The 24,448-nt window shown below is 45.2% G+C and overlaps 1 protein-coding gene across 2 annotated transcripts in view; it reads right to left on the bottom strand.

Annotated features, from left to right (window-relative positions):
* The window catches only part of nsg2 (neuronal vesicle trafficking associated 2), a 38,135-nt gene that overhangs the window by 5,456 nt on the left and 8,231 nt on the right, over nt 1–24,448 (bottom strand). For both annotated transcript variants that reach the window (XM_046306150.1, XM_046306149.1), the window contains exon 3: nt 22,870–22,986. In XM_046306150.1, the coding sequence (XP_046162106.1) occupies nt 22,870–22,986 (117 nt within the window). The remainder of the gene's footprint in view (nt 1–22,869; nt 22,987–24,448) is intronic.

Below are 24,448 nucleotides of genomic sequence, written 5' to 3'. Positions count from 1 at the left end.
TGTAGTATTTACTACAGGTAAAACATTTGGTGTTTTTGCAGACTGTTGTGTTTTTGTAGACATTATTGTACGATCTACTAGTTTTCTTGTGGATAATATTGTAGTATTTACTATAGTATTCCAGAGCAACGGGTTTTGCCTGGGGACCTAAAAGTGATAATGACAATTGAGTCGCGACCCAATATTATGGACTGTTGTATTGCACCTATATATATTGTAATGTTGCATTGCAGCTGCCTTCTTGGGCAGGCTTCAATTGCTAAATAGACCGTGTCTGCTGTCCAAACACTTAAAAGATGCATGCTATCCCCTCAGCCCTCAAATTCAGTGGACACTCTGATGACGTAACATGATGTCTGACGAGTATACACTTGCAGGGCAAGGGGCGAGGGAGGAAGGAATTCATTTCAAATGGACCACCCTTGGCCATAAATTCATCACTTGTTCATTCCGCGATGATTGTGTTTTCAGCCACCGGTAGCTTGTGGTTGCTTTATATGCGCTTCAGTCAATTATGACTGCATGTCTACTTATATTAAATATATAAATACGAATATACGCCTACTGTGTGATAGCTAGCATATTAATTAGCGAACTAATGTTAGCCTGCCTAGCTGGAACTTTTGAAGGAAAATGTTCTTTCTACAATTTCCAAAAGATAACCAATCAAAAAAATGTACTTTTTATGGGACATGCTTGTGCCGTCATGTGCATAAGTAGCACAACTTATTTGCATTTGTTTTTACTTACACGTGTATGTTGACTTCTGCAATGATGTTGTTTTTAAGGTCTCAGACATTTCTCAGCGGATGTACAAATGTCGCGAATTGAGTTAATGGGGAGTTTCAGGCCCGGAGTGAATATAATTGTACACTCGCAAAGCCGACTAACAACGAGGGCTGAGGGGCCTTACGTTGCAATCTTCCCTTGCTTGTCTAATCATTTGGACCACCCTCCAAGATGGCGACGGTTATTCTTCCAAGGGCATAAGGCGAGGGTAAGTGGACGAGGGTGTGTCTTTTAAGCGTTTCAAATCAAATCAAACTTTATTTGTCACATGCGCCGAATACAACAAGTGTAGACTTTACCGTGAAATGCTTACTTACAAGCCCTTAACCAACTGTGCAGTTCAAGAAGAGTTTAAAAAATATTTACCAAGTAGACTAAAATAAAAAAGTAACACAATAAGAATAACAATAATGAGGTTATATACAGGGGGCACCGGTACCAAGTCAGAGTGCGGGGGTACAGGTTAGTTGATATAATTTGTACAGGTAGGTGGGGGTGAAGTGACTATGTATAGATAATAAACAGCGAGTAGCAGCAGTGTACAAAAAGGAGGGGGGGTCAATGTAAATTGTCTGGTGGCGATTCTATTAATTGTTCAGCAGTCTTATGGCTTGGGGGTAGAAACTGTTGAGAAGCCTCTTGGTCCTAGACATGGTGCTCCGGTACCTCTTGCCGTGCGGTAGCAGAGAAAACAGTCTATAACTTGGGTGACTGGAGTCTCTGACAATTTTATGGGCTTTCCTCTGACACCGCCTATTATATAGGTCCTGGATGGCAGGAAGCTTGGCCCCAGTGATGTACTGGGCCTTTCGCACTACCCTTTGTAGTGCCTTGCGGTCAGATGCCGAGCAGTTGCCACACCAGGCGGTGATGCAACCGGACAGGATGCTCTCGATGATGCAGCTGTAGAACCTTTTGAGGATCTGGGGACCATTGCCAAATCTTTTCAGTCTCCTGAGGGGGAAAAGGTTTTGTCGTTTCCTCTTCACGACTGGCTTGATATGTTTGGACATGATAGTTCGGTGGTGATGTGGACAGCAAGGAACTTGAAAATCTCGACCTGCTCCACTACAGCCCCGTCGATGTGAATGGGGGACTGTTCGGCCCGCCTTTTCCTTTAGTCCATGATCAGCTCCTTAGCTTTGCTCACATTGAGGGAGAGGATGTTGTCCGGGCACAACACTGCCAGTTCTCTGACCTCCTCCCTATAGGCCGTCTCATCGTTGTCAGTGATCAGGCCTACCACTGTTGTGTCGTCAGCAAACTTAATGATGGTGTTGGAGTCGTGCTTGGCCATGCAGTTGTGGGTGAACAGGGAGTACAGGAGGGGACTAAGTACACACCCCCTGAAGGGCCCCAGTGTTAAGGGTCAGATTGGCAGACATGTTGTTGCCTATTCTTACCACTTGGGGGCGGCCCTTCAGGAAGTCCAGGAGCCAGTTGCAGAGGGAAGTGTTTAGTACCAGGGTCCTTAGGTTAGTGATGAGCTTTGAGGGCACTATGGTGTTGAACGCTGAGCTGTAGTCAATGAACAGCATTCTTACATAAGTGTTCATTTTGTCCATGTGTGAAAGGGCAGTGTGGAGTGTAATAGAGATAGGATCATCTGTGGACTTGTTCGATCAGGTTCATATTTATATCCAAAAACCTCAGTTTACATTGGTGCCATGTTCAGAAATGCCTCCAAAAACATCTGGAGAAATTGCAGAGAGCCACATCAAATAACATAAATATTCATCATAAACTTTGATGAAAGATACATGTTTTACATAGAATTAAAGATAAACTTCTTCTTAATGCAACCGCTGTGTCAGATTTCAAAAAAGCTTTACGGCAAAAGCACAATATTCAATCATCTGAGAACAGCGTTCAGCCACAAAAGCAAGCCATACAGTTACCCGCCAAGTTCTGGAGTCAACAAAAGTCATAAATAGCATTATAAATCTTCACTTACCTTTGCTGATCTTCGTCGGAATGCACTCCCAGGACTCCCACAAGAAATGTTTGTTTTGTTCGATTACGTCCATATTTATGTCCAAATACCTCCGTTTTGTTCGCTCGTTTAGTTCACTATTTCAAAGGCACAATGCGCAAGCGCAAAATCCAGACAAAAAGTCAAAAGAGTTGCATTACAGTTTGTAGAAACATGGCCCCATAGACACTGCATATTGGATAGGCAATCACCTAAATGAAACTACAAACCTCAGATTTCCCACTTCCTGGTTGGATTTGTCTCAGGTTTTCACCTGCAATATGAGTTCTGTTATACACACAGACATAATTCAAACAGTTTTAGAAACTTCAGAGTGTTTTATATCGAATACTACAAATAATATGCATATATAGCATCTGGGACAGAGTAGCAGGCAGTTTACTCTGGGCACGCTTTTCATCCAAACGTGAAAATGCTGCCCCCTATCCCAAACAGGCTAACTAACCTCCAGACAAGCTTCAATGCCACACAACTCTCCTTCTGTGGCCTCCAACTGCTCTTCAACCGATTGCTGCCCGCACCTACCACCCGTCCAGCATCACTACTCTGGACGGTTCTGACTTAGAATATGTGGACAACTACAGATACCTAGGTGTCTGGCTAGACTGTAAACTCTCCTTCCAGACTCACATTAAGCATCTCTAATCCACAATTAAATCTAGAATCGGCTTCCTATTTCGCAACAAAGCATCTTTCACTCATGCTGCCAAACATACCCTCATATAACTGACCATCCTACCGATCCTCGACTTCGGCGAATTAATTTACAAAATAGCCTCCAACACTCTACTCAACAAATTGGATGCAGTCTATCACAGTGCCATCCGTTTTGTCACCAAAGCCCCATATACTACCCACCTGTACGCTCTCGTTGGCTGGCCCTTGCTTCATACTCGTCGCCAAATCCACTGGCTCCAGGTCCTCTACAAGTCTTTGCTAGGTAAAGCCCCGCCTTATCTCAGCTCACTGGTCACCATAGCAGCACCCACCCGTTGCACTCGCTCCAGCAGGTATATCTCATTGGTCACCCCCAAAGCAAATCCTCCTTTGACCGCCTTTCCTTCCAGTTCTCTGCTGCCAATGATTGGAACAAACTTGAATAATCACTGAAGGTGGAGACTCATATCTCCCTCACTAGCTTTAAGCACCAGCTGTCAGAGCAGCTCACAGATCACTGCACCTGTGCATAGCCCATCTATAAATAGCCCATCCAACTACCTCATCCCCATACTGTATTTATTTATCTTGCTCCATTGCACCCCAGTATCTCTACTTGCACATTCATCTTCTGCACATCTACCATTCCAGTGTTTAATTGCTATACTGTAATTACTTCGCCACCATGCCCTATTTATTGCCTTACCTCCCTTATCTTACCTCATTTGCACACACTGTCTATAGACTGTCATGTTTGTCATTTATTATCATGTCTCGTCCCTGTGCTCCCCATTCTATTCGTTTCCCTCTGCTGGTCTTATTAGGTTCTTTCCCTCTTTCTATCCCTCTCTCTCCCCCTCCCTCTCTCACTCTCTCGCTCTCTCTTCTCTCTATCGTTCCGTTCCTGCTCCCAGCTGTTCCTATTCCCCTAATCATCATTTAGTCTTCCCACACCTGTTCCCGATCCTTTCCCCTGATTGGAGTCCCTATTTATTCCTTTGTGTTCCGTTCCTGTCCCGTCGGTTCCTTGTTTAGAATTCACCGTGCTGTGATTGTGTATCGCCCTGTCCTGTCGTGTTTTTGCTGTGATTGTGTATCGCCCTGTCCTGTCGTGTTTTTTGCCTTCATCAGATGCTGCGTGTGAGCAGGTGTCCCTGTCAACTACGGCCTGCGCCTACCCGGCGACCTGCAGTCTGTGGCCGCTTCTCCTGTTATTCCCCTCTACAGACTAGAGGATTTCTGTTATTCCCTGTTTGGACTTGAATAAACTCTGTTTCTGTTAAGTCGCTTTTGGGTCCTCTTTCACCTGCATGACAGAAGGAACCGACCAAGGAATGGACCCAGCGACTTCAGACGCTCGTTACACTGCCGTCGAGATCCAAGGAGCCATGCTCGGCAGACACGAGCAGGAATTGTCTGCTGCTCGCCATGCCGTGGAGAACCTGGCCGCTCAGGTTTCCGACCTCTCTGGACAGTTCCAGAGTCTACGTCTCGTGCCACCTGTTACTTCCTGGCCTGCCGAGCCTCCAGAACCTAGGGTTAATAACCCACCTTGCTACTCCGGGCAGCCCACTGAGTGCCGCTCCTTTCTCACGCAGTGTGAGATTGTGTTCTCTCTCCAACCCAACACATACTCTAGAGAGAGAGCTCGGGTTGCTTACGTCATTTCACTCCTTACTGGCCGGGCTCGAGAATGGGGCACAGCTATCTGGGAGGCAAGGGCTGATTGCTCTAACAAGTTCCAGAACTTTAAAGAGGAGATGATTCGGGTTTTTGACCGTTCAGTTTTTGGTAGGGAGGCTTCTAGGGCCCTGGCTTCCTTATGCCAAGGTGAACGGTCCATAACGGATTATTCTATTGAGTTTCGCACTCTTGCTGCCTCTAGTGAGTGGAACGAGCCGGCGCTGCTCGCTCGTTTTCTGGAGGGACTCCACGCAGTGGTTAAGGATGAGATTCTCTCCCGGGAGGTTCCATCAGATGTGGACTCTTTGATTGCTCTCGCCATCCGCATAGAACGACGGGTAGATCTTCGTCACCGGGCTCGTGGAAGAGAGCTCGCATCAACGGTGTTTCCCTGCTCCGCATCGCAACCATCTCCCTCCTCTGGCTTTGAGACTGAGCCCATGCAGCTGGGAGGGATTCGCATCTCGACTAAGGAGAGGGAACGGAGGATCACCAACCGCCTGTGCCTCTATTGCGGAGTTGCTGGACATTTTGTTAATTCATGTCCAGTAAGAGGCCAGAGCCCATCAGTAAGCGGAGGGCTACTGGTGAGCGCTACTACTCAGGTCCCTTCATCTAGATCTTGTACTATATGTCGGTCCATCTACGCTGGACACTACATGCAGTGCCTTGATTGACTCTGGGGCTGAGGGTTGTTTCATGGACGAAGCATGGGTTCGGAAACATAACATTCCTTTCAGACCGTTAGACAAGCCTACGCCCATGTTTGCCTTAGATGGTAGTCATCTTCCCAGTATCAAATTTGAGACACTACCTTTAACTCTCACAGTATCTGGTAACCACAGTGAGACTATTTCTTTTTGATTTTCCGTTCACCGTTTACACCTGTTGTTTTGGGTCATCCCTGGCTAGTATGTCATAATCCTTCTATTAATTGGTCTAGTAATTCTATCCTATCCTGGAACGTTTCTTGTCATGTGAAGTGTTTAATGTCTGCCATCCCTCCCGTTTCTTCTGTCCCTACTTCTCAGGAGGAACCTGGCGATTTGACAGGAGTGCCGGAGGAATATCATGATCTGCGCACGGTCTTCAGTCGGTCCCGAGCCAACTCCCTTCCTCCTCACCGGTCGTATGATTGTAGTATTGATCTCCTTCCGGGGACCACTCCTCCTCGAGGTAGACTATACTCTCTGTCGGCTCCCGAACGTAAGGCTCTCGAGGATTATTTGTCTGTGTCTCTTGACGCCGGTACCATAGTGCCTTCTTCTTCTCCGGCCGGGCGGGGTTCTTTTTTGTTAAGAAGAAGGACGGTACTCTGCGCCCCTGCGTGGATTATCGAGGCTGAATGACATAACGGTTAAGAATCGTTATCCGCTTCCCCTTATGTCATCAGCCTTCGAGATTCTGCAGGGAGCCAGGTGCTTTACTAAGTTGGACCTTCGTAACGCTTACCATCTCGTGCGCATCAGAGAGGGGGACGAGTGGAAAACGGCGTTTAACACTCCGTTAGGGCATTTTGAGTACCGGGTTCTGCCGTTCGGTCTCGCCAATGCGCCAGCTGTTTTTCAGGCATTAGTTAATGATGTTCTGAGAGACATGCTGAACATCTTTGTTTTTGTCTATCTTGACGATATCCTGATTTTTTCTCCGTCACTCGAGATTCATGTTCAGCACGTTCGACGTGTTCTACAGCGCCTTTTAGAGAATTGTCTCTACGTAAAGGCTGAGAAGTGCTCTTTTCATGTCTCCTCCGTTACTTTTCTCGGTTCCGTTATTTCCGCTGAAGGCATTCAGATGGATTCCGCTAAGGTCCAAGCTGTCAGTGATTGGCCCGTTCCAAGGTCACGTGTCGAGTTGCAGCGCTTTTTAGGTTTCGCTAATTTCTATCGGCGTTTCATTCGTAATTTCGGTCAAGTTGCTGCCCCTCTCACAGCTCTTACTTCTGTCAAGACGTGTTTTAAGTGGTCCGGTTCCGCCCAGGGAGCTTTTGATCTTCTTAAAGAACGTTTTACGTCCGCTCCTATCCTCGTTACTCCTGACGTCACTAGACAATTCATTGTCGAGGTTGACGCTTCAGAGGTAGGCGTGGGAGCCATTCTATCCCAGCGCTTCCAGTCTGACGATAAGGTTCATCCTTGCGCTTATTTTTCTCATCGCCTGTCGCCATCTGAGCGCAACTATGATGTGGGTAACCGTGAACTGCTCGCCATCCGCTTAGCCCTAGGCGAATGGCGACAGTGGTTGGAGGGGCGACCGTTCCTTTTGTCGTTTGGACAGACCATAAGAACCTTGAGTACATCCGTTCTGCCAAACGACTTAATGCCCGTCAAGCTCGTTGGGCGTTGTTTTTCGCTCGTTTCGAGTTTGTGATTTCTTACCGTCCGGGTAGCAAGAACACCAAGCCTGATGCCTTATCCCGTCTGTTTAGTTCTTCTGTGGCTTCTACTGATCCCGAGGGGATTCTTCCTTATGGGCGTGTTGTCGGGTTAACAGTCTGGGGAATTGAAAGACAGGTTAAGCAAGCACTCACGCACACTGCGTCGCCGCGCGCTTGTCCTAGTAACCTCCTTTTCGTTCCTGTTTCCACTCGTCTGGCTGTTCTTCAGTGGGCTCACTCTGCCAAGTTAGCTGGTCATCCCGGTGTTCGAGGCACTCTTGCGTCTATTCGCCAGCGCTTTTGGTGGCCGACTCAGGAGCGTGACACGCGCCGTTTCGTGGCTGCTTGTTCGGACTGCGCGCAGACTAAGTCGGGTAACTCTCCTCCTGCCGGTCGTCTCAGACCGCTCCCCATTCCTTCTCGACCATGGTCTCACATCGCCTTAGGCTTCATTACCGGTCTGCCTTTGTCTGCGGGGAAGACTGTGAGAGCCGCCAATAAACGCAGGATTAAGAGTCCAAGGTATTGTTGCGGCCAGAGAGTGTGGCTTTCCACTCGCAACCTTCCTCTTACGACAGCTTCTCGTAAGTTGACTCCGCGGTTCATTGGTCCGTTCCGTGTCTCCCAGGTCGTCAATCCTGTCGCTGTGCGACTACCTTCCGCGACATCTTCGTCGCGTCCATCCTGTCTTCCATGTCTCCTGTGTTAAGCCCTTTCTTCGCACCCCCGTTCGTCTTCCCTCCCCCCTCCCGTCCTTGTCGAGAGCGCACCTATTTACAAGGTACATAAGATCATGGACATGCGTTCTCGGGGACGGGGTCACCAATACTTAGTGGATTGGGAGGGTTACGGTCCTGAGGAGAGGAGTTGGGTTCCGTCTCGGGACGTGCTGGACCGTTCACTCATCGATGATTTCCTCCGTTGCCGCCAGGATTCCTCCTCGAGTGCGCCAGGAGGCGCTCGGTGAGTGGGGGTACTGTCATGTTTGTCATTTATTATCATGTCTCGTCCCTGTGCTCCCCATTCTATTCGTTTCCCTCTGCTGGTCTTATTAGGTTCTTTCCCTCTTTCTATCCCTCTCTCTCCCCCTCCCTCTCTCACTCTCTCGCTCTCTCTTCTCTCTATCGTTCCGTTCCTGCTCCCAGCTGTTCCTATTCCCCTAATCATCATTTAGTCTTCCCACACCTGTTCCCGATCCTTTCCCCTGATTGGAGTCCCTATTTATTCCTTTGTGTTCCGTTCCTGTCCCGTCGGTTCCTTGTTTAGAATTCACCGTGCTGTGATTGTGTATCGCCCTGTCCTGTCGTGTTTTTGCTGTGATTGTGTATCGCCCTGTCCTGTCGTGTTTTTTGCCTTCATCAGATGCTGCGTGTGAGCAGGTGTCCCTGTCAACTACGGCCTGCGCCTACCCGAAGCGACCTGCAGTCTGTGGCCGCTTCTCCTGTTATTCCCCTCTACAGACTAGAGGATTTCTGTTATTCCCTGTTTGGACTTGAATAAACTCTGTTTCTGTTAAGTCGCTTTTGGGTCCTCTTTCACCTGCATGACATAGACTTTTTTTCCCTACTGTATTATTGACTGTATGTTTGTTTATTCCATGTGTAACTCTGTGTTGTTGTATGTGTCAAACTGCTTTTCTTTATCTTGGCCGGGTTGCAGTTGTAAATTAGAACTTGTTCTCAACGATCCTACCTGGTTAAATAAAGGTGAAATATATATATTTAAATAGAGTTGGTTGAGAGAAGTTTTAGTGCCAACTTCATTCTGTGGTGTTAAATTGACAGCTAGGAACTATATAAATGAGAACTCTCTTGGTAGATAGTGTAGTCTACAGTTTATCATAAGGTACTCTACCTCAGGCAAGCAATACCACGAGACTTCTTTAATATTAGACATTGAGCAACAGCTGTTGACAAATAAACACACTCTGTTCTGCCAGTGCATGGAAAATTCTGCTAGCTCTATATTGTCCGTATCTTCATTCAGCTATGTCTCGGTATAACATAAGATGTTCGTTTTTTTCTTCACGCAAAAGGTGGGAATCTGGGCCTGTTCCGGTGAAAGCAGGATATCCTTCTTGACGGACTCGTTAAAGGAAAAAGTTTCTTCCAGTCCGCGGTAAGTAATCACTGTTATGATGTCCAGAAGTGTACACAATAAGTAAAGAAATAAGTTACACAAAACCCCAAAAAACGAACAAAACAGCACAATTGGTTGGGAGAATGTAAAACATCTGCCATGCTCTTCGGCGCCATCTTCTGGACCGCAGACTCTGTCCCACAACGTACCCAAACCAGCGGTGTGCGTGTGCCATTGTGCGCAAATTTATTTTGTCCCCCCACACAAAACGCATTCAAGACACGCAGGTTAAATTTCAAAACAAACTCTGAACCAATTATATTAATTTGGGGACAGGTCAAAAAGCATTAAACATTTATGGCATTTTAGCTAGCTAGCTTGCAGTTCCTAATTAATTTGTCCTAGGATATAAAAATTGAGTTGCTATTTTATCTGAAATGCACAAGGTCCTCTACGCCGACAATTAATCCACCTATAAAACGGTCAACCGAATCGTTTCTAGTTATCACTCCTCCTTCCGGGCTTTTTCTTCTTTGCACTTTATATGGCGATTGTCATCTCAAGTTACCATGACGACCGACCAAACTCAGTTCATCTTCCAATCACCCACGTGGGTATAACCAATGAGGAGATGGCACATGGGTACCTGCTTCTATAAACCAATGAGGAGATGGGAGAGGCAGAATTTGCACCGCAATCAGCATCACAAATAGAACCGACTTCTATTTTAGCCCGTGGCAACGCAGACGCTCGCGAGCAGTGTGGGTGCAATAATTGAGTAACGTACATGTTTAAATATGTTTTGCGAATCGAGTGGTGTGGTCAGCATGTCAATGGGCTACTATTATGGTATTATAAAGAAAGTCATTACACAGCCATATTAACAGAGAAAACATTTATTATCAATTCAGGAGAATAAGCCATTTAATTAGGCGACCAGTTCAGGAGTGGGTGTAATTAATGATCAGATTCAGAACATGACATCGATACCAGTCCAATAATGTTAATGAACAGTAACACATACCAGTGTTTAAGAAAGAAAAACAATCATTAGGATTTGGTCATCATAATTACCATATGAATAGCTTCACAACCTTGAAAAGGTGTATATTTTTAACTAGTTCAATAAAATGTAATATGAATGTCAGAATTAATTAACAATAACAATTAACATACTGAACAATAACTAATGTATCTGTTTAGTTATTGTGTGTGTGTGTGGCCTATCAGTGGGAATCCTGGGGGTGTTTCTTCAGTTTGATAAGTTTATTGATGTCTGGGGTGATGGTTGACAGGGCAACTCGGAGGTCATGCTGGCTGTCCAGTTTGTTTCTGCTTTTCGTTTTCAGCACGGCCATAGCAGAGAAGCTACTTTCAGAGATAGGTAGTGCTAAACGGTAACATGATTCTGATTGCAGTGTCATTTCCGGGAAGCGCATGCTCAGTCCACGTTCAAATGACAGCTCCACCAGCTGATCGTCTTGCTTGGCAACGTGATGATTCCCATCTCCACTCGTAAGGGGTCCTGTATACAGTCGTCTTCTGTTCTCATCCGGGAAGTATTCACAAAACTTTCCCTTCAGCTTGACAAGATGCTGTTTAACAGTTGTTTTCAGTGTGCCTCTGTGCACTTTGTTGATCAGATTCTCAATCTTGAAATCAGCATTGGGGAAACATGTCAATTCTCCCGTTAGAAATGGTAAACTTAATCTTGAAGGCATCCACGTTGTCCCTCTGTTCAAATGGACTGTGCCCCCGTCCCTTGCTTTGACACATTGAGCGAATTCAGATTATTAAAAAAATCTGCCAGGTAGTCAACCTTCGTGAACTACTCTTCTCAATTGAAATGTTCAGCCCGAGGTGACATGTTTTCCGAAAGAAACATAACAATCTCCGCTTGAAGTGGGTATGTGTGGGGCGAGAACGTTATTGTTTTGGTCAGTGAGTATGTGCAACGCGCAAACCCTCTGAGTTAGAACGCAGCTAGCCATTTCATCACTGTGGACGCTCTGCACGTGCAAAGTCAGCAACAATAAGCCGTACAGCGCACACAGCGCTGTAACGTTCTGTAAAGTCAGCAACAATAAGCTGTACGGCGGTATCCTTTCAAAATAAATGTTGAGGTGCGGCGGTTACCGTTCAAAATAAAATAAATGTTTTATATATATATATATTCTTGCACAAGTCTTGCGACCCCTTCAAATCACTGACCCCCCAGTTGAGAATCACTGTTCTAGAGTACACTACAACATTCTATAGTAAGTACTACACATGATCAAGGGATACTACAGTGTGTAGTATACTATACAAGGGGAGGGTCTAATCCTGAATGCTGATGGGTTAAAACCGCATTCCAGTCAGTTTGTTTTCCAAAAATTAGCACCAACGTCATAGATTTAGCCGAAATGCTTATTTACTATGTTCCATCTGACTGCGCAATCCACTGTCTCATCAGCCCAGCCAGGCAATTTATGAACTATAAAAAAAATATCTTTACATTATCTCACATTTCTTTTAGACTAACATTTAGTTTTCAACAGTGGAGATTTGTATAAACCTTGCTGTATGTCTCTCCGAAATTTGCAACATTGTTTCAATATTCAAATTCGATCACCAGCTGTCCCATAGTAACGAATGTGTCAGGAGTCAGGAGTTGGTATGAGACCGATAAGCAAGCAGCTTTTCTCAGCCAGTCAAAATTATGAATCAGCATCATTTTTATGGATATATACAAAGAACTATCAATAGAAAACATGTAAACGAAACAAAGTGCAGCTAGTTTGAAGTCTTTCCAGCTTCAGTTTGAAGTGATTGTGTTAGCTGTGTTGTTGGCTGGCTCCTCTGAACAACAGTGTCCAGCTTCAGTTTGAAGTGATTGTGTTAGCTGTGTTGTTGGCTGGCTCCTCTGAACAACAGTGTCCAGCTTCAGTATGAAGTGATTGTGTTAGCTGTGTTGTTGGCTATCTCCTCTGAACAACAGTGTCCAGCTTCAGTTTGAAGTGATTGTGTTAGCTGTGTTGTTGTTAGCTCCTCTGAACAACAGTGTCCAGCTTCAGTTTGAAGTGATTGTGTTAGCTGTGTTGTTGTTAGCTCCTCTGAACAACAGTGTCCAGCTTCAGTTTGAAGTGATTGTGTTAGCTGTGTTGTTGGTTAGCTCCTCTGAACAACAGTGTCCTGACAAATGAGCACATTTTCTGCGCCAGGCGAAATCCCACATCATTAGCTCATTGTTATGGATGGATTAAACAAACGCAAATGCAGCTACTTTGCTGTTAATCTGGCTGCAATGTTTGATGTGACTGTAAATTAGCCGTAGTTGGCTAGCTAGCAAGCAAGGGATAAGAACGTTGCCAGCCAGTATGGCACTGGAACATTTAGAACGAAAGACTGGGCCGCATCCCTAGATACAGAACAATACTGAACGACTGGGTCGCTTCTCTGGCAACCGAACCGGTATAACGAACGACCAGCCGGGTTGGGTAGCAACCCTAGATTTGTGTCAGGACTATATCTTGTGGAAGGACGAAAAAGTATGAATAAATTAATATGAAATATGAAAATATGTCAATCATTATTTGAATATGTTGGTAACCTGTTGTATAAAAAGGTTGACTTGGTCTCGGGCCTAACAACACCCGTGCCAATATATCCTCCAAACACCAGCTTCTCGGGCATTATCACTTAATTATTCTACAGAATTCTGTAGGAAGTACTGTAGTATTCTTCAGTAAACTGTAGTATTTTTTCGTGTGGTTATTGGCAGATGTGTGCTCCACGCTGACACTGGGTTAGTTGAGAATAGGATGACCTCTATTTTGCCTGGACTTGCTTGGACTGTAATGGGGATTACATTGGTGTGCAGTGACAGATGACCCTGTGCCATCAAATTGGCCCATTTGAAGTGCTGGTATTATTTCACTGGGATAGTCAGGGGTCTGGTATCTGTACCGCCATGACACCGTTTGTTTTGATTTGTATTTTGATTAAATAAACACGGTTTCATTTTCGAAAGCCTTTTCCGGCTAGTGGCAATGCCAAAGTGTATTTGTCCTTGTGCCAATTGTGGGCCTACATGAACATTCCCTTAGCACTTAACTCTTCAATGAGCTCAGGGAGGGACGTCATCAAATGAGGTCAAATTTGCCCCGAACATTGCAGCTCTAGTCTAGTTAGTGCAGACAGACATAGGCGAGACACTAGACCATCTGCTCGCCTCTCCTATGCCAGCACTGTTTCTCCTCCTGGATGTTAGTTTATTACTCTGCCCTGCTGCTGAGGCTCAAGGTTGATGTTTCTACTGCTGTTGTTGTTGTCGGCGTCATCATCTGACGTCAGTATAATCCATATAGACGGAGGCTCATAATCCCCCAGCAGCAGTGGGATTTATTCACTGGCTAAACATCCCTGGAGTGCAGCAGGGTGAATGTGGTACGGTGCTACAGTAACAATACTGTCAGAGTGGTACAGTACAGAGAGGGTGTGTTCTTCAACTGGCCACGTTGAGGAAACAAAAGACAATCCAAACAGATTGTGTCGCTCTCCCTGAGCTGAGCCCCACTGCAGATGTCCATACTGTGGATGGCTGGACATCTCAATGACTCCCGTTAACCGCCCACAACAACTGCTTGTTTTAATTTTCTCACTCCCTTCTGTCGATCACCCCTAATCTCCTCTCCCCCGCATGTTGTTCAGCAGTTCACTGAATCACCTGTGGCTCTTTGTGTAATAGGTTGCTGTTCAAATCTTGATTTATTGTAGGTTCCGAATGCAGGGGGGGAAATGTCAGCATATGTCTGTTATGTTTCTTCAGCACCATTTCTGTCACCGTCAGACATATGGTTTTGCTATACAAGTGTCAGTTTTATCTACCCTTTCCTTCCTAACGCTCGCCCAGCCTTGTAATTCCAGTCTCCATCCCGTATGCTGTTAGAATGCCACCCTCACAGCAAGACCACTTTCCCAGCCATATGTTAGAGCGAAAACTCTTACAGTCGCTCCAGGGGGGGGGGGGGGATAGTGAGAGGCAGAGAGAAAGCTAGAGAGAATCTGTTCTTCTTCCTCTAGCACCAGGTTGGTGCTGACAGAACAATGGGAAGATAAGATAAGTCCTAAGTAAATCAATAGGTCCCTGATTGAGGAATAAAGGCCCATTGTCTGTGCGTCATACTCTTATTATGAGCCAGGCACAGAAAATAAACCATGTTCTTCTATTGTAAGATAAATAACACGAAGAAAATCATCTTCGTCTGCCATTTTCACGACAGTGACCAGATAACTGCATCTCCGAGTCTTAAGACTTCGTAAAATGGAGGGAGCTTTGTAAGACTGAGGCAACTTTACAACTGTCTTTTTTTCTTTTTTCTTGGATGTAATCATCTTAGATTTCCTGCCAATGCTCTTATGAAATGGTTTCAGAGGAGTGAGCAACATGGCAACCTGCAGGGGAATGCCCACTAGGGCATGGTACTGTTAGTAGCTGAGGAAGGGAAGAGGAGGAGTGTCGCACAGGAGACGTGCCAGGGGAGAATGGATGTCCCATGCGGGTTGATTATCCTGTGGAGGTAACAATGTCTAGAACAACCACAAAGTACAAACATATTCTCTCTTGTTGAGATGTCATCTGCCTCTCGGGTCAGCTCCAAACAGCAACGCGTACATCTTCAATGCAACAAAATCAGATTTCTGTACAGTACAATCTGTATGACAATTATGATACCGACAGTCAGGTCCATAATTATTGGCACCCTTGATAAAGATGAGCAAAAAAGGCTGTATACAAAAAAATATACAAACACTGAGCTACAATGTATGCTCCAAGAAATGTGGAAATTATTATTTTATACTAATTGCTCAGAGAAAGAGATTTTGTTTAACAAGTAAACAAATCTAAATACTGTAGCACCCCTTGCGAGGATAACGACACTGAGCCTTTTCTAAATTGTTTTATGAGTTGGAGAACACATTGGGAGGGATCTTAGACCATTGCTCCATACAGAAACTTTCCAGATCCTCGATATACTTCATCTGCTCTTATAGACTGCCCTCTTCAATTCAAACCAGAGGTTTTCTATGGGGTTCAACTCCGGAGACTGAGATGGTCATTGCAAAATAATAATTTTGTAGATTGGATTAGTGCTTGCGGTTATTGTCTTGCTGGAAGATCCACTTGCGGTCAAGTGTTCGCCTCCTGGCAGAGGCAACCAGGTTTTGGGCTAAAATGCTCGAGTACTTGGTAAAGTTCATGATGCCATTGACCTTAACAAGGTCATGTCATCTGACCACAGCACCACTTCCAATCCAAAGGCAAAAAACGTTTTTAAAAAGAATAGAAAACAAAGTGATGACTGGCTCAGGCCACAGTGTACTGTGCATTGATCAGATGAAAATGCACACCAGTGGTGGGTTTGGTATTGAAAAAGAGAAGAATATACAGAAAAGTACCTCATGACTTGCATCTACAGGTCCTGTTCTCCAATGTCATAAAACATTCTTAGAAAAAGGCTCAGTGTCGTTATCCTCGCTTAGGGGAGGATGCTAGAGTATTGAAAACGGGTGACAATAACATTGTCCCCAATCTTTTTTTGATTTTTTTTGTATTACTTGTTAAACTAAATCTCGTTCTCTATATTCTAAGATATAAAATCATATAATTTCCCAATTTTCCTAGCATACAATATAGCTCAGTATTTTGTGTTATTTATTTTATTACAGTCTTTTTTGGTCATCTTTATCAAGGGTGCCAATAATTATGGACCTCACTGTATGTGTATAATGATCAACACACAATTACACGTACACACAAACGACAATAGAATGGCACTTATCCATTAGAGAAGGGAAGTAGTGGCATGTTCAGTATGAGTTAACTTCTCATTATGTTAATGTTTCCCAATTAGGACAGGTCTCTCAGGAGATAGAACTTCACGGGTGTGAAAGAACACACTGCCATGTCTAATAAGGACAGTCCCTGGCTCAAGATTATGAACTTAGGGACACGATCTCGATTTTTATTAGGAATAACACTCGGAAGACTTACTGTGGTGGCGTTCTATGAATATACGCATGCACAGAGAAGAGGACGTGGAGTAAACCTCAGAGACCGGAGCTGAGCCTCATCTTCTTCCTGGCAGCATGGCACTCATTCAAAGTGAGTGATGGCATTTTTTCTTATTTTCTTTGTTGCGATTAAATGAGTGGAATCCTGGCCATCTACCTGTTCTGAGTAAACACACCACTAACGAGGTTCAGAAGGTATGCAAACAAAACGAATTTGATTTGCTAATAAGCAAGCATGTCAGAGACATAACGTTGCTGAGGAGAAAGAGGAGATATTGATGCTGATGTGTTCGTGGCTCGGGAAATCTACCCGACAACACCCCATAGGCTTGGTAAAGAACAACTAAACAGTCCTCAAACCTCCTCTTTTAACATCCCTTAGACATGAATATCTCCGGGTCACACTCAGTCTCCAGCGTCTCACACACACACACACACCCCGTATGTGCGAGATGTAGGGAAAGGAGGAGCAGCTTGATGAGGAGATGAAGTGAGTTCCACATGGCCCTATGTGGACCCTGCCTGCCTGGCTGTGTGCTACCAAGTGCTTAGTTAATTGTACCTAATGCCTACTCCACTGAGTCACTGTCTGAGAGCATCATCGGCGGCACAACAACAAGGCTGGTGCTCCTGGGCAGTGGCTCCCCCGCCACGGTGCGAAGGGATCCCCAGACCAGTTGGCCGAAATGTAATGATGTACAGTACAGAGAGAAAGAGAAGAGATAGAGAGTAGAGGAGAAAGACGAACAGATATAAATCTAGAGAGATAGAGAGCCCAGCGAGTATCATACTGTAATAACACACAGAGAGAATTGGGGAGGCGAGAGAGAGAGAAAAACAAAACCTGTTCTGTATCTGGAGCCACTAATTGATCCCCAAGCTCACCTTGCCAGGCCAGGAACGGAGGCCCCCTGAAGGTAGGTGCCCCGGGGCCCCAAATGCCGTAGTCTGATGGAGGAGAGAGCTCTGACAGAGCACAGCAGTCAATGAGAGTCCCACTGTTTTCGTCATGGTCTCACAACATGCACAGTGCTTATGGAAAGTGTCACACTAACCAGAAACAAACCACAGCATCCCTGACATGGACTGCTTGGATCACAAATAAGATACCTATATGCTACCTCCTCAATGTGAGCATCGTTCTATTCCCACATCATGGTAGATCAAATGTTCCAATCACTTCTGCAGGGAGTGAAAAACAGATGACAGAATGTCAACCTGGTAGAGTTGACGGAAAATTGAACTCGTCCTGAAACTTTATACAGAATGTGTAATCATTAGGGACAAAGTTCATTGGATTTAATATTAGCTCTATATTCAGATGTAATGATTGTGAGGTGTTGGAGGCAGCTGAGAGGTGGGATTAATCAGCGTTAGAACAGAGAAAAAGCCATCTGGCTCTATAAATCATCTCAGGCATTGTTCACACAAAAGCCCTTGTCCCCCATGGCACCTCAAATACGCTGTCCTTTTTGAAATGACAAATCACAAAAAGAAATTGCCCCTTTGGCGCACACACTACTAACCGTCTTTTGTTGTTATTTTTGGTCCAATGGAACAGTGAATAGGAGTCATAAATTAGCATATCGTATTTCCCATCTGTAGCCTGTTTGTATATGCGTGAGTGGCAATAATGGGGAAAGCAATTCATTGTAACACTTTCTCCACATGCTCAATCTTAGCTATCAAACAATGCCTCCTATCTACTCATGCCATAACCATTAAAAGTTTAACCTCCCCATGCAATGCCATGTTGATCCAATCAATGGCCAGCATTCACCATGAAGGTGTCTCTAATTGGCTACCACTAGGACCTGGCAGTGTTTCCATGGCTCCAGGGTGAGTGGGTCAGAGGGTGAGTGTTTGTATTTACTCGCTGGTCTGCAGCACTCCTACGGCGCGAGTGACAGACTGACAAAATTGTAGAGGACTGGTGGTTGCTGCTGGCCAGAGGCCATAACATAGCTACTGACTGGAGGACTGACTGTATCAAAGGCTGATTCACACTGGCCATTGACATGCCTCAGTTGTGTGGCAGAGCTGAGGAAAGCATGTTAGTCAAATATGCACGTTGGGGACGCTGTGAGCTAGTGCATTACTTATTGTCAGTCTGAAGGGCTGTCTGAATACAGGGAGAATAGCCTCTGTTACGTTCCCCAGTGTCTGTGTTGTTGTGAGTTTGTGTATATGTATATGTGTGCGTATTTCAGGAAATGGCTTCCTGGATTCCAAAGCAGCTGATTGGTCGGCCCATCACTAATTGGAGCTCTGACCCCACCCTCTCGTCAGGGGATACAGCTGTCTGCAATTACTGACTCCTTCCGCAGCTTGAAAAGCGAGTGTTCCTTTGTTTCGAGAGAGAGCTTCTTTTGTATGTCCTGTGTTTTGTAGCCGCTCCTGTAGAGGTATACCATAGTGTTTTTGGTTTATTCAAATTGTTCACTAAGTTTGGTGAATTATTTTGTTACATTTATTCTCGGGGAAGGCACCTTGGGAGTGTTCAGGCAAGAGGACTGCTAGCATACATATACCTGTAGTATTTACTATGTCTATGCACACTAGGTAAGACCTGGGTGGACCACCCCCTGTATTTTGGTTAGCATGCCAGGTTGTGCTAAGAATAGGTAACCAGTGGGTAGGTAGGAGAGGAACTTTATTTTTTACTTCTTTGGTTCCATCCAGCCCCTTTTCCCCACCTTACCGTGTGAAGGAAGAATAAATTCCCTGTAAACTGTAATATTCTCTGTCATCCTTACCCACACCTACAATCACATACTTTTTTTCACTCCCCAGGGAGTTGAGTTGTAGCAGGGTGTTACGTACGCCTCTTAGAGGGGGGAACGTAACAGCCTCTATACATGGAAATGATATGTTTCTTTGTAACATATTTAGAGTTCCACAGAGAATCCATGTAAATCAATGTGATGCCTCGCAATCCAAAACATACACTCACTGGTCAGTTAATTAGGTCCACCACCACGTTGAGTTACGGTGGCCGTGACTTGCTATATAAAGCAGGCAGACAAGCATCAAGGCATTCAGTTACTGTTCGATTGAACGTTAGAATTAGCAAAACAAGTGACCTAAGCGACCTTGAGCGTGGTATGATCGTCAGTGTCAGGCGTGCCGGGTCCAGTGACTCAGGGTTTTTCACACACATCAGTGTCTAGGGTTTACCAAGAATGGTGCGACAAACAAGAAACATCCAGTCAGCAGCAGTCCTGTGGGCGGAAACAACTTGTTGATGAGAGAGGTCGAAGGAGAATGGAGAAGAATAGTGCAAGCTAACAGGCGGCCCACAAACAGACAAATAACAGAGCAGTACAACAGTGGTGTGCAGAACGGCATCTCGGGAACGCACAACTCGCCAATCCTCTTCATGATTGGGTTATTGCAGCAGACGACCACACCGGGTTCCACTCCTATCAACCAAAAACAAGAAGAAGCAGCTCCAGTGGACATGCGATCACCAACACTGGACAATTGAGGAGTGGAAAAACATTGCCCGGTCCGACGAATGCCGGTTCCTGTTGCGTCATGCTGATGGGAGAGTCAGGATTTGGCATGTCCATCATGAGTCCATGGACCCATCCTGCCTGGTGTCAAAACGGTACAGGCTGGTGGTGTAATGGTGTGGGGAATGTTTTCCTGGCACACATTAGGTCCCTTGATACCAATTGAGCAACGAACGTTTCCAACCCCTTGTAGAACACGTGCCAAAGAATTCAGGCTGTTCTGGAGGCAAAGGAGTGTACGAGCCGGTACTAGATGAGTGTACCCAATAAACTGACCGGTGAGTGTACGTTGTCTCTTAATAAAGAGAACACCCACACCTGCACAAAAAGTTTTTATAAATTGTGCTGCTTCGCATTGTATCCCGACTCTCTACTCCATCTCTCTCGGTGTCCACTGATAAAATGGCAGACAAAACAGCATCGGGGTCTAAACTACCAGTATTGTTGAATATGTGGAAATTTCTCTGCAAGCCGAGACACCCAGCCAGCGCCTGTCCTTCATTCTCATTCTGCAGCCTGCCGGCTTCTCTAGAGGACGAGTCCCTTGACAGAGAGAGAGAGGCATCTCAGCTCAGATCTCTGCACTTTCACGTCATTTTCTCTCTCCTCATGTGCACATGGGGAGAGCCTAGCTAGTGTTGCAGATGAACCAATTGTCCTGTGTGCGCGCATGTGTGCGTGCCTAACGAAAAATGACAAAATAATCACACACGGAACATTCTGTATGGCAGCATTACTCATCCAACTGAAACGACTGTGTAGGTCACATGCTGTTTGTAGAACATCCGTGACCTCCAACCTGTTAGAACACGAACACTTCGGTGGAGTGGAGCATTACTTGCGACAGGCCTTTTTATCTTCAGATTTAGATTTCCTCAGAAGATAATTCTAGGATAATTGCTTTGGATGAGTCTCTCTGGTTGTGTGGTGTGGGCAGGACTCTGGACGTGGCTGCTGCTGTGTGCTCTACTTGGCAGGTCGTGTGTGTCAAACATCCTGCCTCCCTGCCTGGAAAGAAAAGAGAGAGCAATAACCTGCACTCCGAGCCCCAGCCGCCTGCTTAAACCCCGTCCACCTATCCATCCACCCACTCATCCATCCATCCCTCAATCCGCCTCCCCACTTTAATTGAGTCCTTCTAATTCCCCCTTTTATTTCGACATGATATGTTAATATGTTCCGCTTTGCTGCATCAGATACCAAGAGACCTCCGTCTTCTTTTGTTTTGTGTGTTTAATGAGGGAGAACGTTCCTCCCCTGTTTCCCGGATAAAGTAACTAGGGGGAATTTGGCTGCGCTCATCAGGGAGCAATCGCGCGGAGAACTTCATCCATCAACACAATCTGCACAGCTTTGGAGAGGGGATGTGCGAGCTCTCGGCACAGATCCGTCTCTCTCTCCTCAGTCAGCGCTGGGCCAGGTTCATCAGTCACGCAAGGCAGGCAGCCCACCCCAAAAGTCCCTACAGCACACAAATCAGGCTGAGTAAAAAAAAGTCTCATTTGAATTCCCTTCCACCCAACAGAAGTCGATAGCTCACTGCGCCTTGCAGTCTGCAAGGGAGGGCCCTCCTTGTTTCCGGGTCATATGTCTCCGTTTCATCCTCCAGTGTGGGAGGGAAGGCCAGGCATGGTCGATCAAGCCTCTCCACTCTGCCACGGAGGGAGCAAGGCAGAAGATATCCGCCTCTCAGTCAGTCACCACCCCACTCAGACAAGCTTCACAGCCTCTGTTTGTGTTGAATATCTAAATCTCTTTCTTCTCTGCTGGCTCCTCAAATGACCTTAACGGCAAAGCCAAACTTCCCCTCTCTCTGCTCTCCTTTCTCCATCTCACATTAATTATAGTCAAACACTCTGCAGAACTCTCTCTTCCATCAGAATATAACAGTACCAAATGGTTATAGCCTCACTCTCATCGACTGTATAAGGAATTGTAGCTCTTTGATTTGAGGTGTGGAGGGGAACAATGACCACTGCTATTGACATTCATCAAGCAGAGGGTGTGTTAATTATGGATGAGGTCAATCCATTTCACTCTGTGCTCTGGGTCTCCACTCACTGTTCGAGACAGAGCTGCTCTGGGTAAGATAGTAGTGCATCTTGGTTTGAATATCATCCTGGAAATCTAATTTGTATGTAAATAATGTGATAAATTCAGATGATACAGACAGAATTTACTCAGGTACTGTGGATCGCACACTGTAATATTCATACAGGCATTCAGTACAAGCTTGCTAGCTCAAGTATTAGAGACTCTCATGAGTTTATGCATGACTCCTGGCTACCATGACAACCAAATTACCATTTTGTTTCCCATAGAGCACCTAAGAAATTAAACTGCCATCCGGATCCAATGAAGTTGATGCTTTCCCAAAGATAACTCCTCATCAGGAACAATGGTTATGTGCTTAGGACCAGAATTATAATACTGAAAACGCCAGCCGCAGCCAGGGGGGGCTGGTGGGAGGAGCTATAGGAGGATGGGCTCATTGTAATGGCTGGAATGGAATTCATGGAACTGAGTCAAACGTGGTTTCCATATGGTTGTTGTGTTGGATGCCGTTCCATGAATTCCATCCCAGACATTACAGTGAGCCCATCCTCCTATAGCTCCTCCCACCAGCTTCCTCCGGCAGCAACGTAGCTGTTTAGCACATCTTAGCACCGAGGGAATAGTTGGTACGTCTCAGTGAATGAAGAAATAAACTTTCCTAGTACCTTGATTCTCTCTGATACTCCATCAGTGAAGCTGATGGTGAACTCCTCCACCCTGGGCACCTTCAGCTTGGTTTTCTTCTGGTCCGTTTGGTACTCAGTCCGTGTCTTCACCACCACCTGCAGGGAGAGGAAAACAATACACAGTCAGTCGGTTACAGTGACACAGCACATTATCACTAATGGGTTGGCTGGACTTCAGTTAGACACAGCCATAAGCCATCATACCACAAAGTCTTTACTGTTACGTCATCCCTGTGTTATATCTACAAAAGGGCAAAGGCAGAGAGAAAAACGAAAACCTCTGCCAAGCAACTGTCAGGGGGTGGCTATTTTAGGCACTGTCCCGTATGATGCCCGCCAATCGGAACCAATCAACTCTCTTTTAACATGATGTAGAAGAACAGAGAATGGGTAAGCAGGGGTCTGTCCTAGTAATGTCACTCTGCTATTCTTCACTGAAATTGGCTCAGAATTGCAGTCAAAATACAGAGGGGGAGAGAGAGAGATACAAATGTGTAAGTGTGAGCCTCATTTGGCTGCTTGTATGAATGTTACACCTGAGGTGTCGGCAGAAAGTACTATGCAGTAAATGACTGATGAATTCAGCAGTTTGTACTGCTGGTTCCTTATCACTTCTACAGGCCACTGTACTGTTTCTCTCAGCTATTAGACACTATTCACCTGAACCTCTCTAACTTGACAAAAGCACTTCCAGTAATGATGGATCAAGGAATATATTTCCAAAATAATTATGCCTTCCACAAACCCCTGGTACCTCCACTCTCCAACTCACAATCTGGAATGAATGGCATTATATTATCCTGAAGTCTCCAAGAGGAGACTCGGCTACTGCAATTACAGCCTCTCCGACTCCCTCCCGATCACTTTGACATTTAATTTTCCCCCCCAAATTACCAGGCTGTCTGCACCCATTTTTCTCTCCATGCTCCCCTTTATTATTTGAGAGACCCTGTTATCATTACCACTGTCATTTCATTTCTCATTCATAGATAAAAGCAATGGTTAGGCTACCCTTGGGTGAGGACCTGCAGTTTCCCAGGTAGGTAATTCTAGTCAATGGAAGTACTAGGAGCTTCTCCTGAGTCATAGAATCCAAAAGGGACTGTATTTGCATTATGATTTACATGGATCAAAATGGCTAACAATAAAGGATGGGCACGGTTATTCAAATATCCAAATGTACGTTAGTATTTGAATAATTGCGAGAGTATTCATTATTTGAAGAGAAAAAAATCATAGACCTATTTTAACAATGAAAAGGCTTTATTGTCTCAATTAAATAAAATGTTATGTGACATTGCTACACACAATAAAACAACAAACTTTTGAATATAGTTCTTATGACGTGGGCCCCATAAAAAGACAAGAGCTGTGTTCGAATACCCAGACTAACAAATTGTATACTACATACATAATGAATATATACTACCTTCTATATACTATTAGTTCATTTTAGCATACTGTAAACGAACGGTATCCCTTTCAGTTGAGCGTACTAGCACTTCGCCTGTCTACCGGAAGTTGATGCTGATGCTATTGTACAATGTATAAAATAGTA

The sequence above is a fragment of the Oncorhynchus gorbuscha genome, linkage group LG16 (assembly GCF_021184085.1).
Source record: "Oncorhynchus gorbuscha isolate QuinsamMale2020 ecotype Even-year linkage group LG16, OgorEven_v1.0, whole genome shotgun sequence".
NCBI lineage: Eukaryota > Metazoa > Chordata > Actinopteri > Salmoniformes > Salmonidae > Oncorhynchus > Oncorhynchus gorbuscha.
Note: the sequence above shows the minus strand (reverse complement) of the source record. Positions and strands in the feature narration are given on the sequence as shown.